At 41.5% G+C, this 21,837-nt stretch overlaps 1 protein-coding gene across 1 annotated transcript in view; it reads right to left on the bottom strand.

The window, feature by feature from the left end:
- Positions 1-18: 18 nt before the first annotated feature.
- Positions 19-21,837, bottom strand: part of SYT6 (synaptotagmin 6) — a 37,284-nt gene continuing 15,465 nt past the window's right edge. Inside the window, exons 2-7 of the mRNA XM_040536062.1 lie at positions 16,168-16,504; positions 13,780-14,338; positions 7,709-7,829; positions 6,253-6,424; positions 5,440-5,590; positions 19-250 (exon numbers count right to left, since the gene is read on the bottom strand). Coding sequence (XP_040391996.1) covers positions 179-250; positions 5,440-5,590; positions 6,253-6,424; positions 7,709-7,829; positions 13,780-14,338; positions 16,168-16,504 — 1,412 coding nt within the window. The 3' untranslated portion in view covers positions 19-178. The remainder of the gene's footprint in view (positions 251-5,439; positions 5,591-6,252; positions 6,425-7,708; positions 7,830-13,779; positions 14,339-16,167; positions 16,505-21,837) is intronic.

Genomic DNA, 21,837 nt, shown 5'->3' with positions numbered 1-21,837 from the left:
ACGTATTAGACAAAGACGTATTTGACCACAAAACAGGTTTCTGCCTTTATTTATGCGGGAACAACTAGGCTGGAAAGTCTCGCTGCAGCCACTGCCACTCAGGAACAAACTACTGAGACTGTAGGGCAAGTGCAAAAATAACTTGGTTTAGTCCTGTTTTTCTTGTTGCTCTGCTGTATCAGGGTGTGGGTGGTGGTTTAGGAGAGGGACAAGACCCCTGGCTGTCAAAGCTTGCTGCTCGGCCTTGCCACTGATGGGAGAAAAAAGAATGCAAGCCTAAGCAGATGGGAGAGATCGTTTGAAACTCTTACATCCATTTACCTTGTTCCCTATCTCCTCTTTTACAGTATCATCTGCTCCACAGCGTGCTTCGACTCATTGAATGCCTGCATTTAGCCAGTCAGAAAGAATTACTGAATGCTCTATTCTATTACTTTGTAAATCAGTCCACAATTGTGAGGACTGATATCCCGTGCCCAAAAGAAAAATAAATAGTATCTATGTACATTCTGTAGACAAAGTTTGCTCTTAGATAATCTTTCCATTGTTTCCTGTTTTAGTGTTGGTGCGTTTTGTTTGTTTGTTTGTTTGTTTTTAAGAAATACTGAATAATTGCAAAAAATGCTTTCCTGTATTGGAAAGTATTATTATTTCCAGTATTGGAAAGTATTGGAATGGTAGTATTATTCCATAGAAGTCATGTCTACAGTGCCAGAGATATTTCTCAAAATGAAAATCAGATCAGAGTGAGTAGATGCAGTAAACATTTTTTTATTATTATTATTTATTTTTTTTGCCATACTTATGAGATCATAAATTATTAGTCATCTGCCTTGGGGGCTATTACTATAATTCAAAATCATTACTACTTAAGCTTTTGAGTACTTGTCCATCTCACCATCTTGTTTTATTATATTCAAATGACAAATGATAGACATTTCCCAAAGACAACAGGAGGCATAATACTTCCACTGCTTCTTTCTCCCCCAGATCAATTCCTTCCTCTCCTACATAAGCAAACTCTTTGCTAGATAACATTCACACTTTAGTGTATATGAATTTCACTTCTGTGGGTGAAAACTCATTAGGCAAATTGCACCAAACCAGTTCAAGTAGAACTAGTCATGGGAAAAGAGAAATCACAGCAATGCATCTTCTGCGAAGTCCTGAGCACTCACATCACCGTGCTACAGAAAGAGCATCCAAACTACTCTGAAGAACACCCCAAGGGTGTGCAAAATGAAGTTTTTCAGAATCATGATAAATTCTGGGGAACTTGTTTCTCTGGTGACATGCACATTTTGTTAGGGAAAACATCTAACATCACAGACTGTATGCACAGTGCATGTGGCCCAAATGGGGCCCAAACACTCCCAGAGTACCACTGCAGCTTAGACATGAAATCCAGGTATTCATTCTGCCAAGGGAGAGGCAACCATGAGCCAGGCTGCAGACAGCACAACTCAGAAACTAGAAACAGCTCATGGGAAGTCAAACATGCCCAAAAGTCTGGAAGAGGTTGGTTTTGCATATCTTTAAAGATAAATGGTTGTTCTTCATTATGGGCATGACTTAGCTCTCAGCAAAGTTGTCAGTTTTTATCTGGAGAAACACTTTAAACTAATAAATGCTCCCACGCCAAATGTCAGATGTACTTGACAACATCAAAGGCCTGTTTTGCATTGCAATGGCGATGCTACTTTGTGATATAAGGTGCAGTTTTTCTTTGATATACAACAAAGAAATTTCCAATGTTCAGAAGTCCCCTTCAAAGTCTGGAAAGATACACTGTAATTTGCTATATATTTTTTGTAAACACATCACTTAACCTGGCAGGCTGATGTATTGATAAATGTGGAAGAAGGGAACAGCAACAAGTGGGATGGCTGGAGTGCAGCTGGGAGGCCAAGGCCGCAGCAGCAGGCACCAGCAGCACCTCGGGGCAGAGGAACGGGTACAGGTTTGGTGCTGACAGAAAGAGCTTTCTGTCAGAGTAATTCCAAAAGGCAAAAGCAAGTAGAATTCTAATCTCTGTTCACAAACTCTCCTTCTAAAAGTCAGTGTGAGAAGGATACTACTTAGAAGCCTGTAATTAATGATTCATTTGCACACGTTCCTTTTTAATGATGATCATCATTAAAGAAGCACAGTCATTAAAGTTTGTTACTCACTGTTGATAAATATGGAGCAACCAAAGACATGAAATGTGACAAAAGAAAGCTTCCCTAAGGACTCCACCAATGGAAGAAATGCAAAACTGGCTCACAGAGAAAAGACCCAAGCAACTCCTGCCACCCAGAAGCAGGGTTTTGGGGCTGCGTTAGTACAGCTCAGTGGCTGGAGGAAAGGGGCTGCAGGGGAGCAGCCCTGTCCATTGGGCAGGTCCTGGCGCCAGCAACGGTGGGCACCAAGGGATGGGCTGGTTTGTCCTCACTGATGGAACACACTTCCCTGTTGACATTGTTCTTAACTGTAACTTCATCAGCATGTGTGATTTTGAGCTGTATTCAAAATATGGTGGAAACCCCTTTTTTAGACAGAGCTTTTGCAAGAAATACCTGTCAGATTAGAAAACAAATTCCAGATTCCCCATTCTTTCCTACATGTGTCTGCAGTCTTCAGCTATGTGATGAGATGCCTCTCCTCTCATCAAGAGGATGAGGGATATATGACTGTGGAGAGGCATGGGAGAGAAGAAAGGAGGGACTAAATAGCTTTGTATTCTCCAGGTTAATAGCTTCAGTGATCTGTTTCTCAACTTACGCCTTTATAAAGACGCTTCAAGCCTAGTTTTCTTGGTTTCACTTTAAGATCAAGCACTCAATCAGGAAAGAAACTGACGCACAGAAGAGGCTATTACTAATCACTGGAGCAAACAGAGAGCAGACAGTGAGGATCAACCAGAAAGTGAAGGCTGTGTTTGCCGTTCCCTGGCACCAAACACCCTTGGAGATGATGACAATGGCTGCTGGGGATCCCAGCACAGACTGAGTCACCCCACCGTGAAGACACAAGGGCCAAGGACAGGCGCGGGGAGATGGCGGCTGCTGGGCCCACACCAGGGCTGCGACCAGCGGCTGTGCCTGACCTCTCCACTGCCCGGAGCTCATCCCGGTGGGTCTGGGTGGCCTTCACCTGCTAGGAACCTGGAGCTGCGTGATACAGGATACAAAGCCAAAACTACTTTTAAAAGATGCACAAAAATATATGGAAAAGATGATGTGATTAGTTGTAACCAACAAACAGCATTTCCCCAGTAATTTCTGTCCAGGATCCTGTGTCTTTTTCTGCCTTTTTTTTTTTTTTTTTTTTTTTTTTTTTTTTTTTTTTTTAGCTGCAGTATAGAGCTGCAGACAGCATTGCTAAAGCTGAAAAGGGCAAATAAATACAGGGACCATTTGCTTGCTGTCTCTGTGCACTGGCTTGTGGCAGAGATACCACAACAGATGATCAGAGTGTTTGTTTGTGCTTTTGCTTATTTCTTTGTTTTTAAGGAGAGCTCCTGACCTGTGCACTGACGGGTGAAATGATTCACTTGTATTTTATTGGGGCTCAGCAGTGACTTTTAAAGTATATTTTAAGTGGTGAGTCATCTTATGTCTTCCAGTTTCTCTAAATTTCTCATAATAATGATGTCCTTTTCTTCCATTTATTCTCAAAAATTTTACAGGAGTCTTTCTTTCAAACTCCAGCCTTCATCTGAAAAATAGTGTAGTAAAGTCATATAAATGACAAATGGCAGAAGGATCTCCTGCCCCTCGGTCAGAGTCGGCAGCTGGTGATGTGCCAAGGAGGTGCTACTGATGATATAGAAATTGAGCTAACTAGTCAAATGATAGATCACTAAGCATTTATGCTAAAATGCAGCAGTCGCTGATCCCCAGCTCTCCGTGGCAGCATGAGATAGCATATGCTGCTTGTCCAAACAGTTATGACTCATGTGAAAGGTGCTAGTGTTTTAGCATGAAAAGCCTAATGAACACCTGGTACTGCTCACCACACAAAGGCAATATTACTGTTATACACATATTCTACATTGCTTTAATTCTGTTTTGATTTATACCAGTTCTACACAACTGATCCTGGGTCATTTCTTCTTATTTATAGTGGTGCAATATGAGCTCATGAATGATCTCATACAACTGAGTATGGATCGTCACATTTCTGTTATCCGATATTCTCCACTGTGTCTTAAAATAAAATATTTAATTGCTAAGTTCCCCTACTGGGTGTAACTAGACCTGGGTCCAGGAAGAGAGGAAATTCCTCTGATTAGTCATGGCTCTGGGCAGCATCCTGCAGTCATGTTTCAGCTGGGATAGAGAAATGCCACTAAGGGAAAGAGCAAGAATGAAAACTGCTGCAGAGATCTGCTAGGTGCGGGCTGTCCTCTCGCTCACATGGTAGCTGCTTACAAGTGCTTGGAGAAAGAAAGAAAACAGCACATGAAACAGACCTGCCTGTGGTATGGGCAAATTCAAATTTAAGAAACTAGCCTGATGAGTAAGAGTTGAGTTGGAGCATACTGAGCACAAACTGTATTATTGTTAGAGGAAAGAGCAGATTTCTAAGAAAAATAGAGTTGCTGCCTACTGGTTTTGACTACAATAGTGGACCGCCATGGCTAGTATCTACCTTCTAGTAGAGCTCAGTATCTGAACTTCAAAGAGAAAATAAGGTAATCTTTGCTATGAATTTAGTCTGTGGCTTTGAAAGAAATGTTTCCTTAACCCCAGTTACATTTTTAATTGCTTTTATTTTACTACTGCTGGTCACAGATGCTGGCTTTATTTTCATACCTGAAGTGTCAATAATATGAGTGCCATTCTTCAAATTTCTCTCCTCCAGAATTTATGAGCGAAATAAGACATAAAGCAGACAACTCCATAGGAGTGTAAGAAAATGGAGTGCAAGAAGGAAGAAAATTCTAGAGGTGGTCCAAATGGCACTCAGGTTTTCAGGCTTATTTTATCATCTGAGGCTGCATCAAGTGAATCTCTTTCTCTGGAGATGCTTAGAGCAATTATATTTGTTATATTTATTCTCCCTCAAAGGCTTGGAGATGAGTCAACAGAAAAATCTTTTAGGATGAAAAATTGAAACTTGAATTACATGATATCCCTGGACACTTTGTTCTGCAATCAGAACAGCATTTGCTTTCCTTACCACTCTGTCTTCTATAAAACAAAAACACAAAAACAAAACCCCACAGTAACTGTCACATCTGTAAATACAATCCCTTTCATTCTTGCTTGCAAGCTCAAGAAACTATTTCAAGATGATACAGAGGTGTTCGTTTTCTAGAGTTCATTTCTGGTGAGAACATTCCCTCAGCTGTTGTCAGGAACTCCCAAGTGAGAGTAACTCCTCTCTGAAAGCCCTGAAATAGCTCAGTCATGCACAGTATATGCATTAAAAGGAAAGAATAGCACTACACACCTCTTTGAAAGACTTCTTTACCTCCACTAATGGATGCCAGTGTGCAATGGGCTTGCGTGGGTATGCCAGCATCTCGTTCCAGTGGTCTCTGCCAAGTCCTTCAGCATTGACTCCCACACGGCAAACCCCAATGATCTCATTATGACCCACTCTGAAGAAAAATAGAAAAGCAACACAATTATCTCTTGCTCATAATGCCGTGCACAATCAAACCGAGACTTCTGACCCATGCTATCAGAGCACCATGAGACATGGTGCCAGTGAATGTGGGACCTGCATGATACCTGCACTGCAACAGCAAGATCTGGCCTGATGCTGTTTGTGCATGCAGCTCTCAGAACAGCAAGTCCCTGTCATCACCAGAAAGTTATAACAACTTTTAAATGATTTGAACTATAGATCAGTCCTGATACAGAATCTGAAAGCATGTGTCATGTAGTGGTGTACAGCAAGAATAAGAACAAGTTCAGTAATTGATAATTCATACACCTATCGCTGCTCTGAGTGAAGCCATTTGCTTTCTAAAACTGGATGATGAATTGCAGGACAAGTAAATAGCAAAGGGACACATACTAATCACTGAAGAAAATGCCATAAAGCAAAGGATCAGTTTTACCGTACTTAGTATTTTAACAGCTAATTATCCATGATCATAAGTATAAATGGCTCTTTAACAGTAAATCACTGGAGACAGATTTATGCCAGACAGCAGTGCAATCAAGGTTGTGATAGTAAGGAAAATTCCTACTGAGTAGAAAACCTGTGCCCAATGGGATTTTTTTCTTCTCCTGTTCTCCAGAGTCTCCCACCTACCTATCATAATCCATGACGGAGATAAGTAGACTGACTTGATCCATATTCTCTGGGGGAATGTCAAAGATTATTGCTTCATTGTAAGTGGGATTAAGTGTGTTTTTCTTTATGGTGGTTTTCTTCTTTTTCAGTCTTCGCCCATCACAGAGCAAAGACACTTTGACATATGGATCTGAGAAGGAGAGAGAGAAGGCCTTCTGTTTATGGAGATTTATTTTGTTACCTTCACAATATAGAAACAGCACTTTCAAAGGATAGACTTTAAATTATTGTCAGCCAAAGGCACTCGTCAAATGTATTTTTAGAAAAAAAGGATGTTTCTGTACCAGTAGAATCCACAATTCTTCGTACTGGTGTGAATGCTGACTACTCCCACCCCCCCCCTGCAGAGGGGTTGGACTAGATGTTCTTTAAAGGTCCCTTCCAACCCCAAACATTCTACAGTTCTGTGAGGTTCAGGCACTGGAGAACCATCACTGCAGATTTCTCGGAAGGAAAAAAAAATCATCTGTTTCCATCAGTGGTAACAGTTTGCAAGTATAAGAAGGCCACATCTTAAACCTAGAGCCAATATTCATCCGATGATGATAGAGGGCACTGGGCACTCAGGCATTAATTGCATGGACGCAGAAAGCAAACCCATTGCTTTCTGTGAAGCAAAACTGGAACTTTTTCAAAATTTGCCCAAGAACAAAATGTAATGCAGAATTTTGAAGATCAAAACTGGCAGAGGGGGGTTATTTTACAGGCATTTTTTTCTATCCAATTGTTAAAATTATGGAGCAGCGTAACAGTGAGTAGAGGAATTTTAAAAACCATTTTCCAATTGTTAGAGAGCAGAAAAAGAAGGTATTAGGGCAGCTCTACCTCACATGCTTTCTACTGGCTGACCATGGTAGAATGCACTTTAGATACAAACAGCTTCTGTTTGTTATATTGGCTGCTTGGGCAATTTCAATGCATTTTGAAGTGGCACTAAACCTGCAGCATATTATTACAGAAATGCTGAGCTGGCTTTATCTGAAGTCTTAATCCTTAGACTTTTCAAATGGCATCAAGCTCCAGCTAAGCAGAAGTGTTTTCTGCAAAGATCTTTTACTGTACTGTTTCTGTATTTTACACAAGTTCTTGATGAAATTCAAATACTGTGACATTGAGCTCTGGAAAAGAAACTGCTTTTCATGTAGAACTCCAGTCCACTGGCAGTCTCCTTGAACAGCATATTCAGCTATAGAATCATTGTCTCTGGATTTATGCCCTTGGGAATGGGTTGAATAGATAATTCTACTTTAAAAATTTTGTGCATGCTTAAAGCATGCACAAAGCTTTGTCATGTATTTCAGTGATGACACATTTAGCACCAAGAGACATATGCCCACTGTCCACTGACGCTATCTCAAGGGAGGAGGGGGAAGTGTGGATGCAATGGGGCCCTTCTCAGTGATCAAGCACCTACCTGAGTATCCAGTGATATCCATAGCTTTGAGATTCCTGCATTTAATGACTGTTAAGGTGAGGCGACCTGCAGTTGGCAAATAACAAAGGGAAAACATGATCTCTCCCAGGTCCACGCTTTCCTTCAATAAAACAGAGAACACGTTATATTGGAAATGTTCAAGAATCAGTTAGGCTGCCTCCATGCTCTGACACAATGCTTTGTGCAGGATTCATGTAGCATTCACACTGAAACAGACTTTTCTCTATGCTGTCATTTTTCAGCGAATTACACTTTACTATATGGTGGTGCCACAGAATTTATTTTTCAGCATATTCCAACATTATTTGGCTAAAAATGAATATAGGGAACAGGAAAAAAGTGTGTCTATATGTTACAGCTTCAAATCATAGTTAAGGATAATCTTCCACTGCCTCAGTGGAGTGTGCATTTCCCATTACTACGTTACAGCTAATGTACTCCTCTTTTTCTGCTCCATTGCTTACACAGAAGTGGCATCTGACACCAAATAAAGACCATTAAGGAAATTACAGTAGTATCAAGTTTGGCTGGAATGTACAGTATATATCTTTTTGTGTCAAATGCGTGACACTAACATCTATTTCCACAATTAGAGGAATATGAAACAAAGGACAATACAGAGCAAGATCACAGAAAGGTGAGACCTTACCAGGCAGCGGAGACGTAATCTTTTACTTGTACAGTGCAACAAATGCAATGAGGGACTTTCTAGTACATCCAGTGCCAGTGGTTCACCACAGAGAAACTCAGTAAAAGAGATTTACAGACTTTGGTAATGCCTAACGTTTCATGAGAGGATAGTGATAATTCTGAGTAACATGGTGCTTTTCTCTGAAGTGGAGCATGCATTTCTGGGTGGTTAAACACCAGAGGGACATCACTTTCTTTCAGAAGAGACTTGTGAAGGACCCCATTTAGCAGAAACTGAACTTTTGGGTTTTGACATGTTTACTATAGTTTGGAGCACCAACCTTTTTGACATTCCTTCAAAGAGCTAACAAACATCAGGATTAATATGTGTATAAATAGTGAAATAACCAGCAGATGGCACTCAGAAACATTCAGTACTTTCTGGATTATGAAAAGACCAATACAGTTTACTCTTTTGGTGCTGAGACAACTTCTACACATAGCGTGCATAGCCCTTAGTACCTCTTGTATATGCAGCCTTCTCTATTACATCTCCTAAAAGCGCTTTCTATCATTGCCTTACTAATGGCAATTTGGGAAAAAAGTAGACCAAAAAGTAAGATTATAAACAGGACTGGTATTATTTAAGCAACTGGAAAGCATTAGCATCTGAAGTAAACAGAAAGATTTCCAAATACCTTCCAAAAATGGATTTTAAAAGTGTTTTATTTTGTATATAGATATCCCACATCTGTAGAGCAAACCACCTATTTATTTCTGGAAGCAGAGCATCATTTCAATGTGATATAATGATCTGATGAAAAGAAATTGTAGCTGTGAGTAGTAGAGAGATGGAACTGCAAAGATAAGTAAATGCATTAGGCACTTTAAGTTTTGCTAAGTATTAGGAGAATAGATCTTGTTGATGGATGAGATTTTTGCCAAATTATTTCCTTCTCATTCTCTGGTAAGGCAAAGATTAGATATTTATTCCACTTAGACATTCAGAATACTAATGAGTGATATATAAAAGTTTTGATTCTTGACAGAGACTTCACTTGGCTTTCAAAGAAATTGAAAATCTTCTCAAGCATAGAGTGTACAAAAGAAATAAGTTGCACCCAAATGTTTTCTGTACAGAGAAATGTATGTCCAGACTTGTAAGTATCTAAACAAACATCCCAGAAGGTTACAGCTTGCTGGTAAATATGAATGTAATACTCTTATCCACTCAGAGTTCCTGCTCTGATCTCTTGCTTGCCTCAAAACAAACAAACAAACAAACAGAAACAATGGCATCCTAAACAGCTTTCTTTTCAATGCAACAAAATGATCTGAGTCACAATCTCACTGTCTGTGATCAGTAATGAAATATGTGAAAACAGATACAGAGTTATTATTCCTCTACCTTTAGTACCTCTTAATGTGTCTACTGAGAACTAAATTTCTTACCTCACAAAATATTTTAGTAGTACCTTATTAAGGTATCAGGATGATTTTCAGCACACACTACACAGCTTGTAGAACCATTGCATTTTCTTATTCTTGACCAAATTCCAGCTAATTCTATTCATGATCTGAGGCAGGCAGCTTGAAGACTGTGTGTGCTCTAAGCCGGACTGCTGCCTGGGAGGCAGAGCATGAATAAACGATGCCACTAAGTGCTGTGAAGTGGCTGTCACTTTTACTTCAGCTGTCCTCTGGCGTCCTTTGCATCCCATGAGCTGAGCTGCCCCTTGCCCTTGCTGCCCAACCCACATCTTGGCCCGTCCCATGCCCGAGGACTCCTCTCCATGGCCCTTGGATGAGCCCAGCATTGGCCATGATGGACTGAGGCTGCACACATGGAGGAGTCAGTGTCAGTGATGTCAGTGTTGGTGTTGGTGTCAATGTCATGGGGCTGCCTGCACCCAGCTCCGGGGCAGTGGGTTTGGGACCAGCCCATGCTGCCACCAGCAGGAGCCCAGGAAGGGGCAAAGGGATGCAAGGACCACCAGCCCAGCCTTTCATGAGCTACAGTGTGCCTGAGAGCAGCGAGGACATTTGGGTCACCCAGCTGTCCCCACCTCTACAGTACGTGCTCATAACAATGGCTGTCAGTGCCTTGGAGCTGGGTCTGCCTATTCTCCCATGGAGAAGTAAGAGAAGCACCTTAGGGCAGAGCTCCCTGCCTGCCAGGCTGTCATGTGCAGCAGCAACTCAGCCTCATCCCAAAAGCTAGGTGCACTCACCAGACATCCAACTTACAGTAGTCACTGGTTTCAGAATCCTCCTCAGATTTGTTGTCAAATTAGCCCCTAACACCATTCTCTCCCCCCTACAAGTGGCTGGTGAATAAACCATTCTTGAGTTACAAGAAATGGATGCGAGCTGTTCAGTGCAGCCAATTTTCAGAGAACAGGGAGCTCAGTATTTTATTGAGCTTTATTTATTTAGTGTCTTAAAATGACCACTCAGAAAACTTGTTCCTGCAATTACCATTTGTTTTTTAAAACATAGCACTTCTTGTTACCTTGATAGGTATTCTTCCTCTTATAAGATGAATTGCATTGCATAACAAAGAACCTGAATAAATAACAGCACTGAGGAGGCACTCAGTAATGAGTGTCTGGAATCTGCATTGAAAACGTTGTTACTGCATCAAAACTGAGCTTGAAGATTGTGATTGTACCTCTGCATTGAAGTGCCCCCAGCTCCAATTAGACACTGCATCTACCAGTCTTAGATACAGACTTTACTGATAGTAGAAAAAAAAATTAAATATTGTGAAACTATAGTTAGAAATGATTATTCTGTTACCGAAGAAATGAGCACCTGCATCTCACTCTGTGTGCCAGCTGTGCCGGCTGCTCTATCTGCTGCACAGTGCAACAACAATTATGCATTCAGACAACACACTGGGTTGGGTCTACTCTTTCATATGTTATTTGGTTTGTGTTGGTTTGGGAGCAGCTAGGGAGGGACAAAGTTGCCAGAAGAGGTCCATATTATATCCTGAGAACACCCTATGGGCATCACATACCCTTCTATTCCTCTCCCTGCACTGAGAAGATCTATCAGGGTAAAAAACTAACGTAAATTGTTCTTTGACCTCATTGTATCAGGTCAAGAGATTTTTCTTTGTGACCATAAATACAGCCAAGTAAAACGTGTCCTGTGGGTACATTATTTTCTAGCAGATTATAGATATTGGGACATTTCCAAAATTCATATCAGCAGCTCTTAGGAAATAATGGAAGCTCTGAATCAATAACCTTTGAGAATTGAAATCAAAAATGTTTCACTGATTCACAAGCTGTACAATCATTAATTAAATAGTTGAGTGCTAGCTATTTGAACAGTTTATATCATTGCTTAAGTGTGTTCCTATCTTCTTACTCTCAAGATTGATCTAATATATTATTAGCTACCCAAAGCTTTCCTTAGATATTATAAAAACTGTATTTACCCTTCTCATTTTTGATTAAACAGAAATGTCCTTGAGTGTGTTACAATTGGCTGAGATGTACCAATATGGGCACATTCCCAAAGAATGGCATAGAGAGAATGAGGGGACAGAGCCAAAAACAACACCTGATGTTTCTGTGGAAGCGTTGCAAAACTGCTGCACATTGCTTCTTGGGTGTGATGTTGGCTCTGCTCTTCTCACATACAATACATCTTATTTGGAGGCTTTTTCCTCAACTGTCCTTCTGTTGGTGTCTCTCCACCTGTTTTTTGTAGCTTTTTTCCCTGTGGCATTATTTCTCTTGATCAGCTTGGAAACCATTGGCTATTTCTTACTGAACAATCCCAGAAAAACACAGAACATACACAGGTCAAAAATCCCATAATCTTCTCCTAAAGCTACATATTCTATACTTTACATGTTTTTTCTCTAGTGAAACCAAGTGTTTCCCCTTCCCAGTTTCACTCCTACCCACAGGTCTTTTCCTTTTGTAGCCTTCAGGCTTACTGCACTCCTTGCATGCTGATCGTGTAGAAAGGAAAGGGAAGCTCCATGCACCACAGTGAGTGCATTCACCATGGCCTGTAGAAGTTCAAGAGCTGCAGGCAGGGCTGCAGGCAGCTCCCAACCACACCGGCGGGCTGCTGGGGAGCTGCAGTACAAAGGCAGCATCAACAGTAAAGTGACCCCAGTGGCTGGAATCCCAAGCGCTCGTCAAAACCAGAAACTCCTGCAAACTTTTAGAAAGGTTTAGTGGAGAAAAAACAAAATAAAATAAAATCACTCTCCTGAAGCTTGGTGACCACGCAGCTTTGGAAGCTGCTTGCAGGCAGAAGCAGACATCTCACCCTAGGGGCACACCGGGCCCGCACCCTGCGCACACCCAGCACTCCCCAGCACTGCGAGTCCTGGCCATGGCACCAGAGCTCAGGACAGGGCTGTGCATGCATGTCAGACTTACAGCTCTTTAAGAAAGGAGCCAAGCCAAGGTTATGAACACCCAGCAAAGAAAGAACAAGCACTAATAGCAGTGGCCATGTGGTACAACTGGTGAGGATTGTGGAACAGAGAAAAAAGGTGCAGATTTTGCATGTCATGGGGTTATGCCAGTCACCAGCAAAGATTTGACAGGACCCATGCTTTCAGGCACAGGGATGAGGACATCTCACATTCCAGTTTCAGAAATAACAACATGAAGACAATGACTGACTTGGTGTCCAACTGCAAAGCAGATCAATCATTGCCTTCAGAAGCAGCCAAGTCCTCCTGGGAGGATAGTGGACAAGTAGCTATTATGTAGAGGTTAATGTCATTGCTTCTGCACTGAGACCAAGGTGAGAAGGTGGCTTCTCCTGCCAGCTCTAACCAGAGTCTGCAGCACAGGAAGTGTCTGGAACATTTCCTTCTCTGATGTTTGGTTTCTCTTTCAGAGAGAATTCAACAGAACTGCTAAAAGACCCACATCAAGCTCTGACATAAGTTCCAGTAACACATCAGAATAATGTTCTCAGTATAGTGAAGCCCTGTACAGCTGATGGGTTAGTAGTGCCGCTGCAGAACTATTTCTTGCTCTTTATCCCGTGCATGTGGCAGACATCCATACCCCAAGACCCTTCACATGACAAACAGATGCCAAACAGGGAACTTAACCCCTCATTCTGGCTTTTATCAAACCTGGTGTCAATGAGACTTAATGTAGGTGAGATAACATCAAGTCACTAATAAGGGGATGAAATTCCAGCAAACCAGGAATCTGGTAATGCTGACAAGCTTCTGCATACAATATTCTTTTCCACCCCTGTGTGCGGTTGCTGTAGGTTCCCAGGGCTAACGGTAGCATCTGCAAAACACCCATCAGCTGGCAGTTGCACAGGACTTACCACTTCAGGCAGTTCAGCCAAAAGAAGCAGGCCAACCCATCCCACCCTGCAGCGCTGCTGGGGCAGGGACCACCCCTATAGCAGATACTCACCGTTGTTGCATACTGAATGTCCTTCCAGATGGAAGTCTCCCGGGAGAGGTCTGAGGCCTCAAACAGGTTCTCCAAGATAACTTCTCCTATCATGTCGTGTCTGGAGAACCTGTCAAAGTCAAAGACACTCAGGTGGAGCTTCCTGCTTGCCAGCTCCTCATGGGGCACAGGGAAGTGGAAGGACTCATCGAAGGTGGGGTTCAAAGTCTTCCTGTGGACTCGTGTCTGGAACTTGCGCTTTCTGTCAGGCAGGAGGTAGATCTTCACATAGGGATCTGAGCTGCCACAGAAATCTTTGGCTGGCAAATCAAAAGCCCTGAGAATTCGGACAGTCAGTGTCTCGTTCTCATAGTCATACTTGAGTGTGAAGTTAATTTTTCCACAGGTTTTTGCTGCCTCTTTTTTGGGGTCCTCAGAGTCAACAGATTTTTGCTTATAGAGTTCAGGCTTAATGCGGCCTATGCTGGTTGGCTGCTCAGCAACAGCAGGTGGGTCCATGCCGTAGTCCATGCTGGATACGTGCATTTGCCGAGGAAGGTGCCTTTTGAAGGAGATGTGCCTGTAGAAAGAAGAGAGGACAGCTACGTGTTTTTCCTACGACTTTCCTTTCCTCTTCTCCTGAACTACTAAAAGTAGGAAAGCAGGGAGAGCACAAGAATGAGTACAATAGGTACTCTTGACCTCTGTTATGGAGAATGAACACTGACTGACAACCTCCAGTGGTCAAAGGAACTAGTCCAGCAAATTTCCTGTCATAATATTTGCTGCAAGCTGCATTTTTTCACCTGTTACACAAGTAACAGCCCACAGCTAAATATGTAAGACCAAATAAACTCCTTAACCAAGCTACAAAAGACCCAGTGTGGGGACTTTTTCTCCCCCTCAGTCCTTACAATTCCAAGACACTGGCACTAAGTTTCCCTCAGGAAAACAAACAACAACAACAACAAAAAGTAGAGCTTTTAAAGTGAGAAAAACACTACCAGCTCAAAAAGTTAGGTTTTGTTCTGGGTGTTGTTGCTTTCAAACTTTGCCAACAGACTTTCCTCCAAAAATGATAGCTGATGCTTGACAGACAGAAATGCACAGCCTCATCTGGAAGATGTCTCTTGCCTTGAGCTCCCCTTCAGCACAAGTAAAACTTTACGCAAGCAAAGCTTTATCTAAGTGAAGCAGAAATGCTTTATGTGGACTTTTATTTCAATATTTTCAATATTTCAGATTATCTGGCGTTTACAAGAAATCTATGGAGTTATTTAACCATACTAATAACTTGTACAGCCAGAGAATTAGCTTTTGGTGATATGTGGTGCTCAGAGACCTCACTCCTTTTTGACAGGTTCCTCAAAGGCATTCTGGGCTGGGCTGAATCAGAGCCCAGACTGCACAAGGATGTTCCCCAATGTCCTTGGGTCTGGTTATCTCCTGTAGTTCATGCCAGGCTCAGTTGTGTGAGAAAGTGGGTTTGACACCTTCCCATGTACAAACAAGTCCCGCTTCATTTGTCATGATTCAGACAGACTGAGTTTTTTTTTTCTCCTCCCAAATTGGAAAGGTGCAAAAAAAAAAAAACAGAATGAGCATGTGCATGACAGAGAGACAATCAACTGTCCAAAAAGTAGTGCAATTTAAATAAAAAGGTATTTTATTGTACTGCAGACAGTTTTCTGAGCAATGGTTGCCTTCACAATTGTATGTACTCTCTTACACATCATAGTCATGGCCAACAAAGCAAGCAGAAGTGTTGGGACACAGCCAGGCAATCACTGTTTCCTGTCCTAGATTCACAGCCTTCTGTGTCAAGGAAGAGGTACCGTATTTCTCAGTGTTTTTGCAGAGGTGTCCCAAGGTTCACACAGTCTTATCCTAAATTTAACAAACATGATGCTGTAATCTCTGTCCCTGTCTGACAGAGATGCACATTGATCACTAGCACTGAATACAGCTTGTGCTAAGCTTTGACAGTGAGCAATACATTGATTCTGCTTATCTAATTGTTTCTGTAATGAGCCACATAAACAAGAGTGAGCAAAAAGATCTGATTCTGTCTGACTACATACCATCATTGAAACTCCAGTCTGCTGTTCATGTTGTAACAAAATTAAAGTGGCCAAAGCATACTGACAGCTTGACACAATGAGGTCAAGTCACGGTAATAGGGTTTGAAAACTTTATTTTTTTATTTATTTAAACAGCCCACAGTAAACTAGTCTTAATACATTAATTGGTTCATGCTGAATCTTTAGAAAGTAATCCAGCATGTGGGTGGGCATGCTTTCTTTGGCCTCCCTGAAGACATCTGAACATTAGGCTCAATTCAATGTTCTCCCCCCCACAGCCAGTTTCACCTAGGCACAGCACCTCCTGCAGAGTGCTGCGCCCACGCACCTGGTAGAAGATGCAGGCTCAGTTGTTTGCCTCTGGATCCGTGTACGCCGCATCATGTGGTCCTTCATGGACATCTGGACCTCCGCAGGGATGTCTGGTGAAGTGTGGCTGATCTTCACAGCTGCCTCCAGGAAACTTATGGTACCTGTGTCCTTCAGCTTGTCTGCCATGTTCTCCTTATTACAGGCTGCCTCACTCTGCAAGACGGCCAGGTTAGAGGAAATGGCCTTATTCCTCCAGGGAACCCAGCACAGCTTCCAAAAGAGAAACAGAAAAACTGCCACCAGGGCCAGTCCACACACAACAACTATCACCGCGAGGAGGCTGACGGAGAGCTCTACAGAGGGAGAGAAGGCAACAGTGGCAGGGAGAGGGGAGGAATGGGAAAGAAGAAAAGAAAGGAAAAGAAAGATGGTGAGAAAGCCATAAGTAAAGGGAAGAAGTGCTCTAAAGCCACATATATCATGCCTAATGGAGAGCTTTTAGTAGGTTCTGCAAGTGAGAGTCAAATCTAAGTGTGCATCCCAGGACCACTGCCTGCCCCAAACACATCTGGGGAGAAAAGGGCATCTCCAGATGGCCAGAGTTAGGAATTTTTATACTGTGATGCTTAGCTTGGCTATAAAATATCATCCTGGGTTTCTCTTGTGGCATTGGCAAATGACTGAGCCTCAGTCTGAGCAGAATGGCAGAACTGAATGATAGAAAAACAAGTTCCAGTGCCATACTGGCAGAAAATGCCTTTCTGCTTCATAACACAAGTGTTCAGACACTGTATTAAAAAAAAAAAAAAAAAAAAAAAGATCCCAGAAGCAAATTTTTGTTGTATTAGTAACACTAGCTTCTTCCCCAGCTGTGCCCACAGAGAATAAAAAGCAAATAAAAATAAATAAATAAAAAACACAAGCTGCTGATGCAGTGAAACCAAATATAGAAGGACACTGTACAGAAAGTAATACATATGCTTCCTTATTCTGAATAGCACAGAAGCTATGTATGTTCTCTGACTTTCTGAGTCATTTTCTCTCTTACAATAATTATTTCAGTATTTCAGTCTTTTCTGGAGTGGAAAGAGCTTCCATACCTATAGGAGAAGAATTAGGAAATCCTTTAATGTATATATATATATATATATATATATATCAGATCTTGGCTGTGAAATGATTCACAGCAATTCAAAAAGAGAAAATATTGGCTATTTTTAATTCATTTCTTACCATGTTTTAATTCCCAGACCCCCGCTTAAACCATAATTCCAAGAGTTTGAAATACCTAAAAATACCATCCCCTGGAGAAGAAGACAAATTTTGTACTGCAATTATGTCTGCAGTGTCAGGACTATGGAAGATTCAATCACAGACTGGTTTGAATTCAAGGAAAATTCCTTGACTGTGCTGCGCTACTTGCAGTGACCAGTAAAGCTACACTCCTAATTTATGTAAGTGCAAGTCAGGACAGATAGGCAGGCAAAATAACATCAAACACTCCAGAATTTTATACAGCATGACCATTACCTCCTGTTGGCTTTTGTTTATGTGTACACTTGGACCATAAATGTTTTTCTATGACATGTGAAATAGCACCTACTTAATTCACTACCCGCAGACCAGAGAAACATGCCCAGAGCTGCATTTATTTGTGAACTGTATCAATAGTCTTAGCTAAAATTATTCTTAGCACATACAGCAAGGGTCCCATAAAATTAACTGAGGGGAGGAACAGAGGGGTGCTACTGCTAAAGCGTGAGACCGCCGGGAGTGGCAGGACGTGGCTGCTGCCACCCGCTCTGTGCAGAACCCCCTGCTCCCCACAGCTCGCCCCGTGTGCAAGTGATCTCCCCAAGGAGCAGTGGCTGGGTGGGCAGCGCTTTGCGGTGAGCGGGGAGCCCGCGGCTGTCGACAGGAGACAGAGGGGAGAAGCCACAGGAACCAGGGCCCCGGCCTGTGTCAGAGCTGGCCATGTCCTAGCGCATGGCTGCAAGCGTGAGTGTTCCTGTTTTGTCGATGGCTGACAGCCCCTCTTTGGGTTTTGTGTAAACGCACTTAAAGCAAGCAGATTCTCCCTTCCTTGTGCTCTAAGACTTGACTCTCTCAAGAACTGTATTTAAAACAATCTCCCTCAAAAATCATCCTTGCCGGCAGCTTAGCTTTTAGCAGATAATCTGGGAAACTCACATCTGTGCTTCATCATATCTACTATAAAAGTCATTTCTGAAATATGCTCTACCTTAACTAGAAGTCATGAGCAGACCTTCTGTTTCCTTTGATCATATATTTTAGTTTCATGCAGCCATAATTACACAATTAATGTTTAAGGCTGAGAAAATCTATAAAATATGAGGAAAGATTAATTTTTTATCTTGACAGAAAAGCTGAATTTAAAAATGTTTCTATGGTTCAACAACCATTGTTTTGTTTTGTTTTGTTTTTAATCAAACTGTTCAAGGAACCCATTTTTATCATCAAACTTTGCTAATGTGCTATCTGGGAACACAACAGTTACTGTTAGGATTTTTCCTTCAATCATTGTAAGTGAAATCTCAAGGATGTGTCAGGTACACAAAGTGCAACATCTGCACTGGTACAAGTCAGTTCTACTAAACACCTGGGAAACCATGTGTGGTTTCTGATCTCCCAGAAGAGATAGATGCACTGTTTTTCCACAAAATTACCTATCTTTGCAAATTCACTAAGAGCTTGAGGCAAATCTTTCCAACTGTCCTCAGTTTTGTCTTGAAAGGAAGTGATGGAAGCTACCAGCAGGTACAGATGGAAAGAATGAATGCTGTCCAGAAGTTTTTGCAAGCCGCTTTTCCTCTTCCTCAACAGCCTCCTGTACAGGTCAGATTGCACTATTTATTTTCTGCTATAACTCCAGGATAAAAATACATACTGCTATTCAATAATAAATAGGATTGTATAAGTCAGCAGTGAAGCTTCCTTAGAGATTTGGCTAAAAGCAATGAGCACAAAGGTACCACTTTCCTATGTTTGGGGTTAAGTCTTGGAATTGTGCCCAGGTTGCTCAGTGTCAAGCAGTTTCATAATAAAAATCAAGAATCTGGACTTTTTGGAATTACATCTGCTCTTCCTGTTCCAACTCTTTCCTCTGCAAGCATCTTTTAGAAATTCAATAATTTCTAAGTGCCCTTCCTTCAAATCCTTGTAAGAAATCCGTAGCTTGAGCCTAGATGGAATCACAGAACCATAGAATATCCTGAGTTGGAAGGGACCCAAAGGAATTCAACTCCTGACTCTACACAGAACCCACAAAAATCAAACCTTGTCTCTGAGAGTGTTGTCCAAACACTCCTTGAACTCCAGCAGGCTTGGTGATATCCATATACACGCAGACAATTATCCTTGGTGACAAGGAGCTACCTGAAAGTCTTTCCCCAAAAAGCATCTTTATAATTCTTAAAATTACTCCTATGATTAGTCACACAAATGAGCTTTAAAGAGAGAACTAATACATGGCAACTGCTGCTAGAAGTGACATCAGCTTTAGAAAGTGTATCATAGATATCTATATCAGCCTGTAAGGACACAGGTGAAACTGGGGACTATCATCAGCACACAGCTCAGCTTCAAAGACTTGCTTGGTGAATATTCTAAGACTCTCATAGAAATAGTTTTAAAAATATCTAACAGCCCAGCAGGAATGTTTTCAGGACCAAGCTGCTTTGCAGATTTTACTTTTACTAACTGCTTTGTCCGCAAGTAATAACCAATAACATAAGCCCTCACTCGGATATGCATTCTTCCCAGTTATTTAAATTTACTGTGCAAGTTGTTACAAAGGAAATAGTGGTAATGCAGAGTCTATTACTGCTGGAAGTCATGTGGCAGAAAAGTTCCTCTAAAGATACTTCTGTCCATTCCAAGGAGTTATATAGTATGCGTGAATCTGCTGGCACATGAGACTCATTAATGGAAAACATCCAAAATAATCACTTATCCCTTCTGAAAAACCTGTTGCCAGCTTGAGAAAGATCTTAGTCCATGTCACTTCCTGCTGAGCTGGCATTCATAATGTATTTGACAGGATTCACAGATATTTTTATGCATGACATCCTACTCTTTCCGTTGACAGCTCACATAAAACACAAGTGGAAGGAATCAAGATTTTACTGACATTTTTTAAGCATCTGCCTGGGAAGAATATTGGTTTGTCTGAAGATGACACTGAATTTCCCCAAGACCTTTTCCTGACTTATTAGACTTACATATCAGTTGGACAGAATTGACCTTAATTGAGTTAATGAGCTTTCTCTTGTGAATGTGAAAATATCATTTACTTTAAAAAATACCCAATATTCAAAATGTTATGCCTTAGATGTCCTCTAATTTACAATTATTACTAATTACAATATTACAATTTTTACAACTGTAAAAAGAAGACAATCCCATATCTAACAGAAAATGCCTTAGGGCCTGAGGTTGCTTGGATATTCCTGCATCAAGCGGAGGTAAGGCCTGTTTTTCCCAAAGACTTCTCCAAAGACCAAAAGGACATTTCAGTCCAAAGACTAGCTTGTTTATTTATATTATCTCCCTGCATGCGACTTTCAGAGACGAGGTTACCTGAGCAGAGAGGTAAAGAGGGATGTATCTGGGTTTGGCAACAATGAGAAAGGGCTTTGTTTAACATAGAGCAGCACAGGAATTGCTCAGCCCTTGCTTTTCCACACAGCAGCCTCCCCCAGACTGGCTGCATTGCCATGCTCTGCAAGGGGCAGATGAAATTTGTTGCTGCTGAGAAATGTCCCATCTAAAGAAAAATACAAGAACTACGTTTCCATTCTATTCTCCTCTAAAACAAAACAAAATAAAACAAAACAAAAACAGTAAATTATTTGTTGGTTTGTTATCAGGTAAGCAGGACTGTACAACTGCATCATGGCTTTAGCCATTCCTCCCTGTGTTCTTACCTAACTTGGCTGCTGTTACTTCATTTTAACCCAGATCCTTGTGAGAGACATAGGAGAAATTGCCATGTTGAAAAATGGATTTTATTACAACTTGCAACTGAAAAGATAAACCTTAAAAGGAGGCAGTGGCAAGTACAAATTAACATGGCTGTTTTCCAGTCTTGGTCCCCCACTGGGAGCAGGAGCCACTTTCCAGAGGAACCTTCATTTGGAAGCTGCTTTTGGCTTTTTTCAGGCATTGCTACAAAGCATTAGTGACACAGCTCTCGTATGACTAACGAGGCAGGGAGGAGGAACAAGCAGCAGGAAAGACATGGACATGAACATTTGCCTGCATGAGCTGATATGCTTAGGAGAAGGCACTGAGTTATTACTTACCTGGTGACACAAACAACTCCTTCAGGAGTTGTCTTACTCACAAAGGTCTTCTTGAGGTAGCGGTTTAGCATGGTACATAAAGCAAAAGATAAATTGTGAATTTGTGACCCTGTATATTTCTGTGTGTACCTGGACTTTGAGAAGAACTGAGAATTTGACTGAATCCCTACAGAGACAAAGTACTATTGCATCTTACAGCAGTGCCCCAGAAGTGATCATCAACCAGCAGCCCCGGACCTTTACTATAAAGCAGAGACCTTCACCAAAAGTTTTTCCATACCAGGATAACTTGAAAAAGGCTCCTTTTGGGCAAGATCAAGTGATGCATTAATTGTGCCACAAATTCCTCATCAAAACAGTTC

The sequence above is a fragment of the Cygnus olor genome, chromosome 24, assembly GCF_009769625.2.
Source record: "Cygnus olor isolate bCygOlo1 chromosome 24, bCygOlo1.pri.v2, whole genome shotgun sequence".
In the NCBI taxonomy this organism is placed as follows: Eukaryota; Metazoa; Chordata; class Aves; order Anseriformes; family Anatidae; genus Cygnus; species Cygnus olor.
The sequence above is the reverse complement of the archived record's forward strand: the minus strand, read 5'-3'. Positions and strand labels throughout refer to the sequence as shown.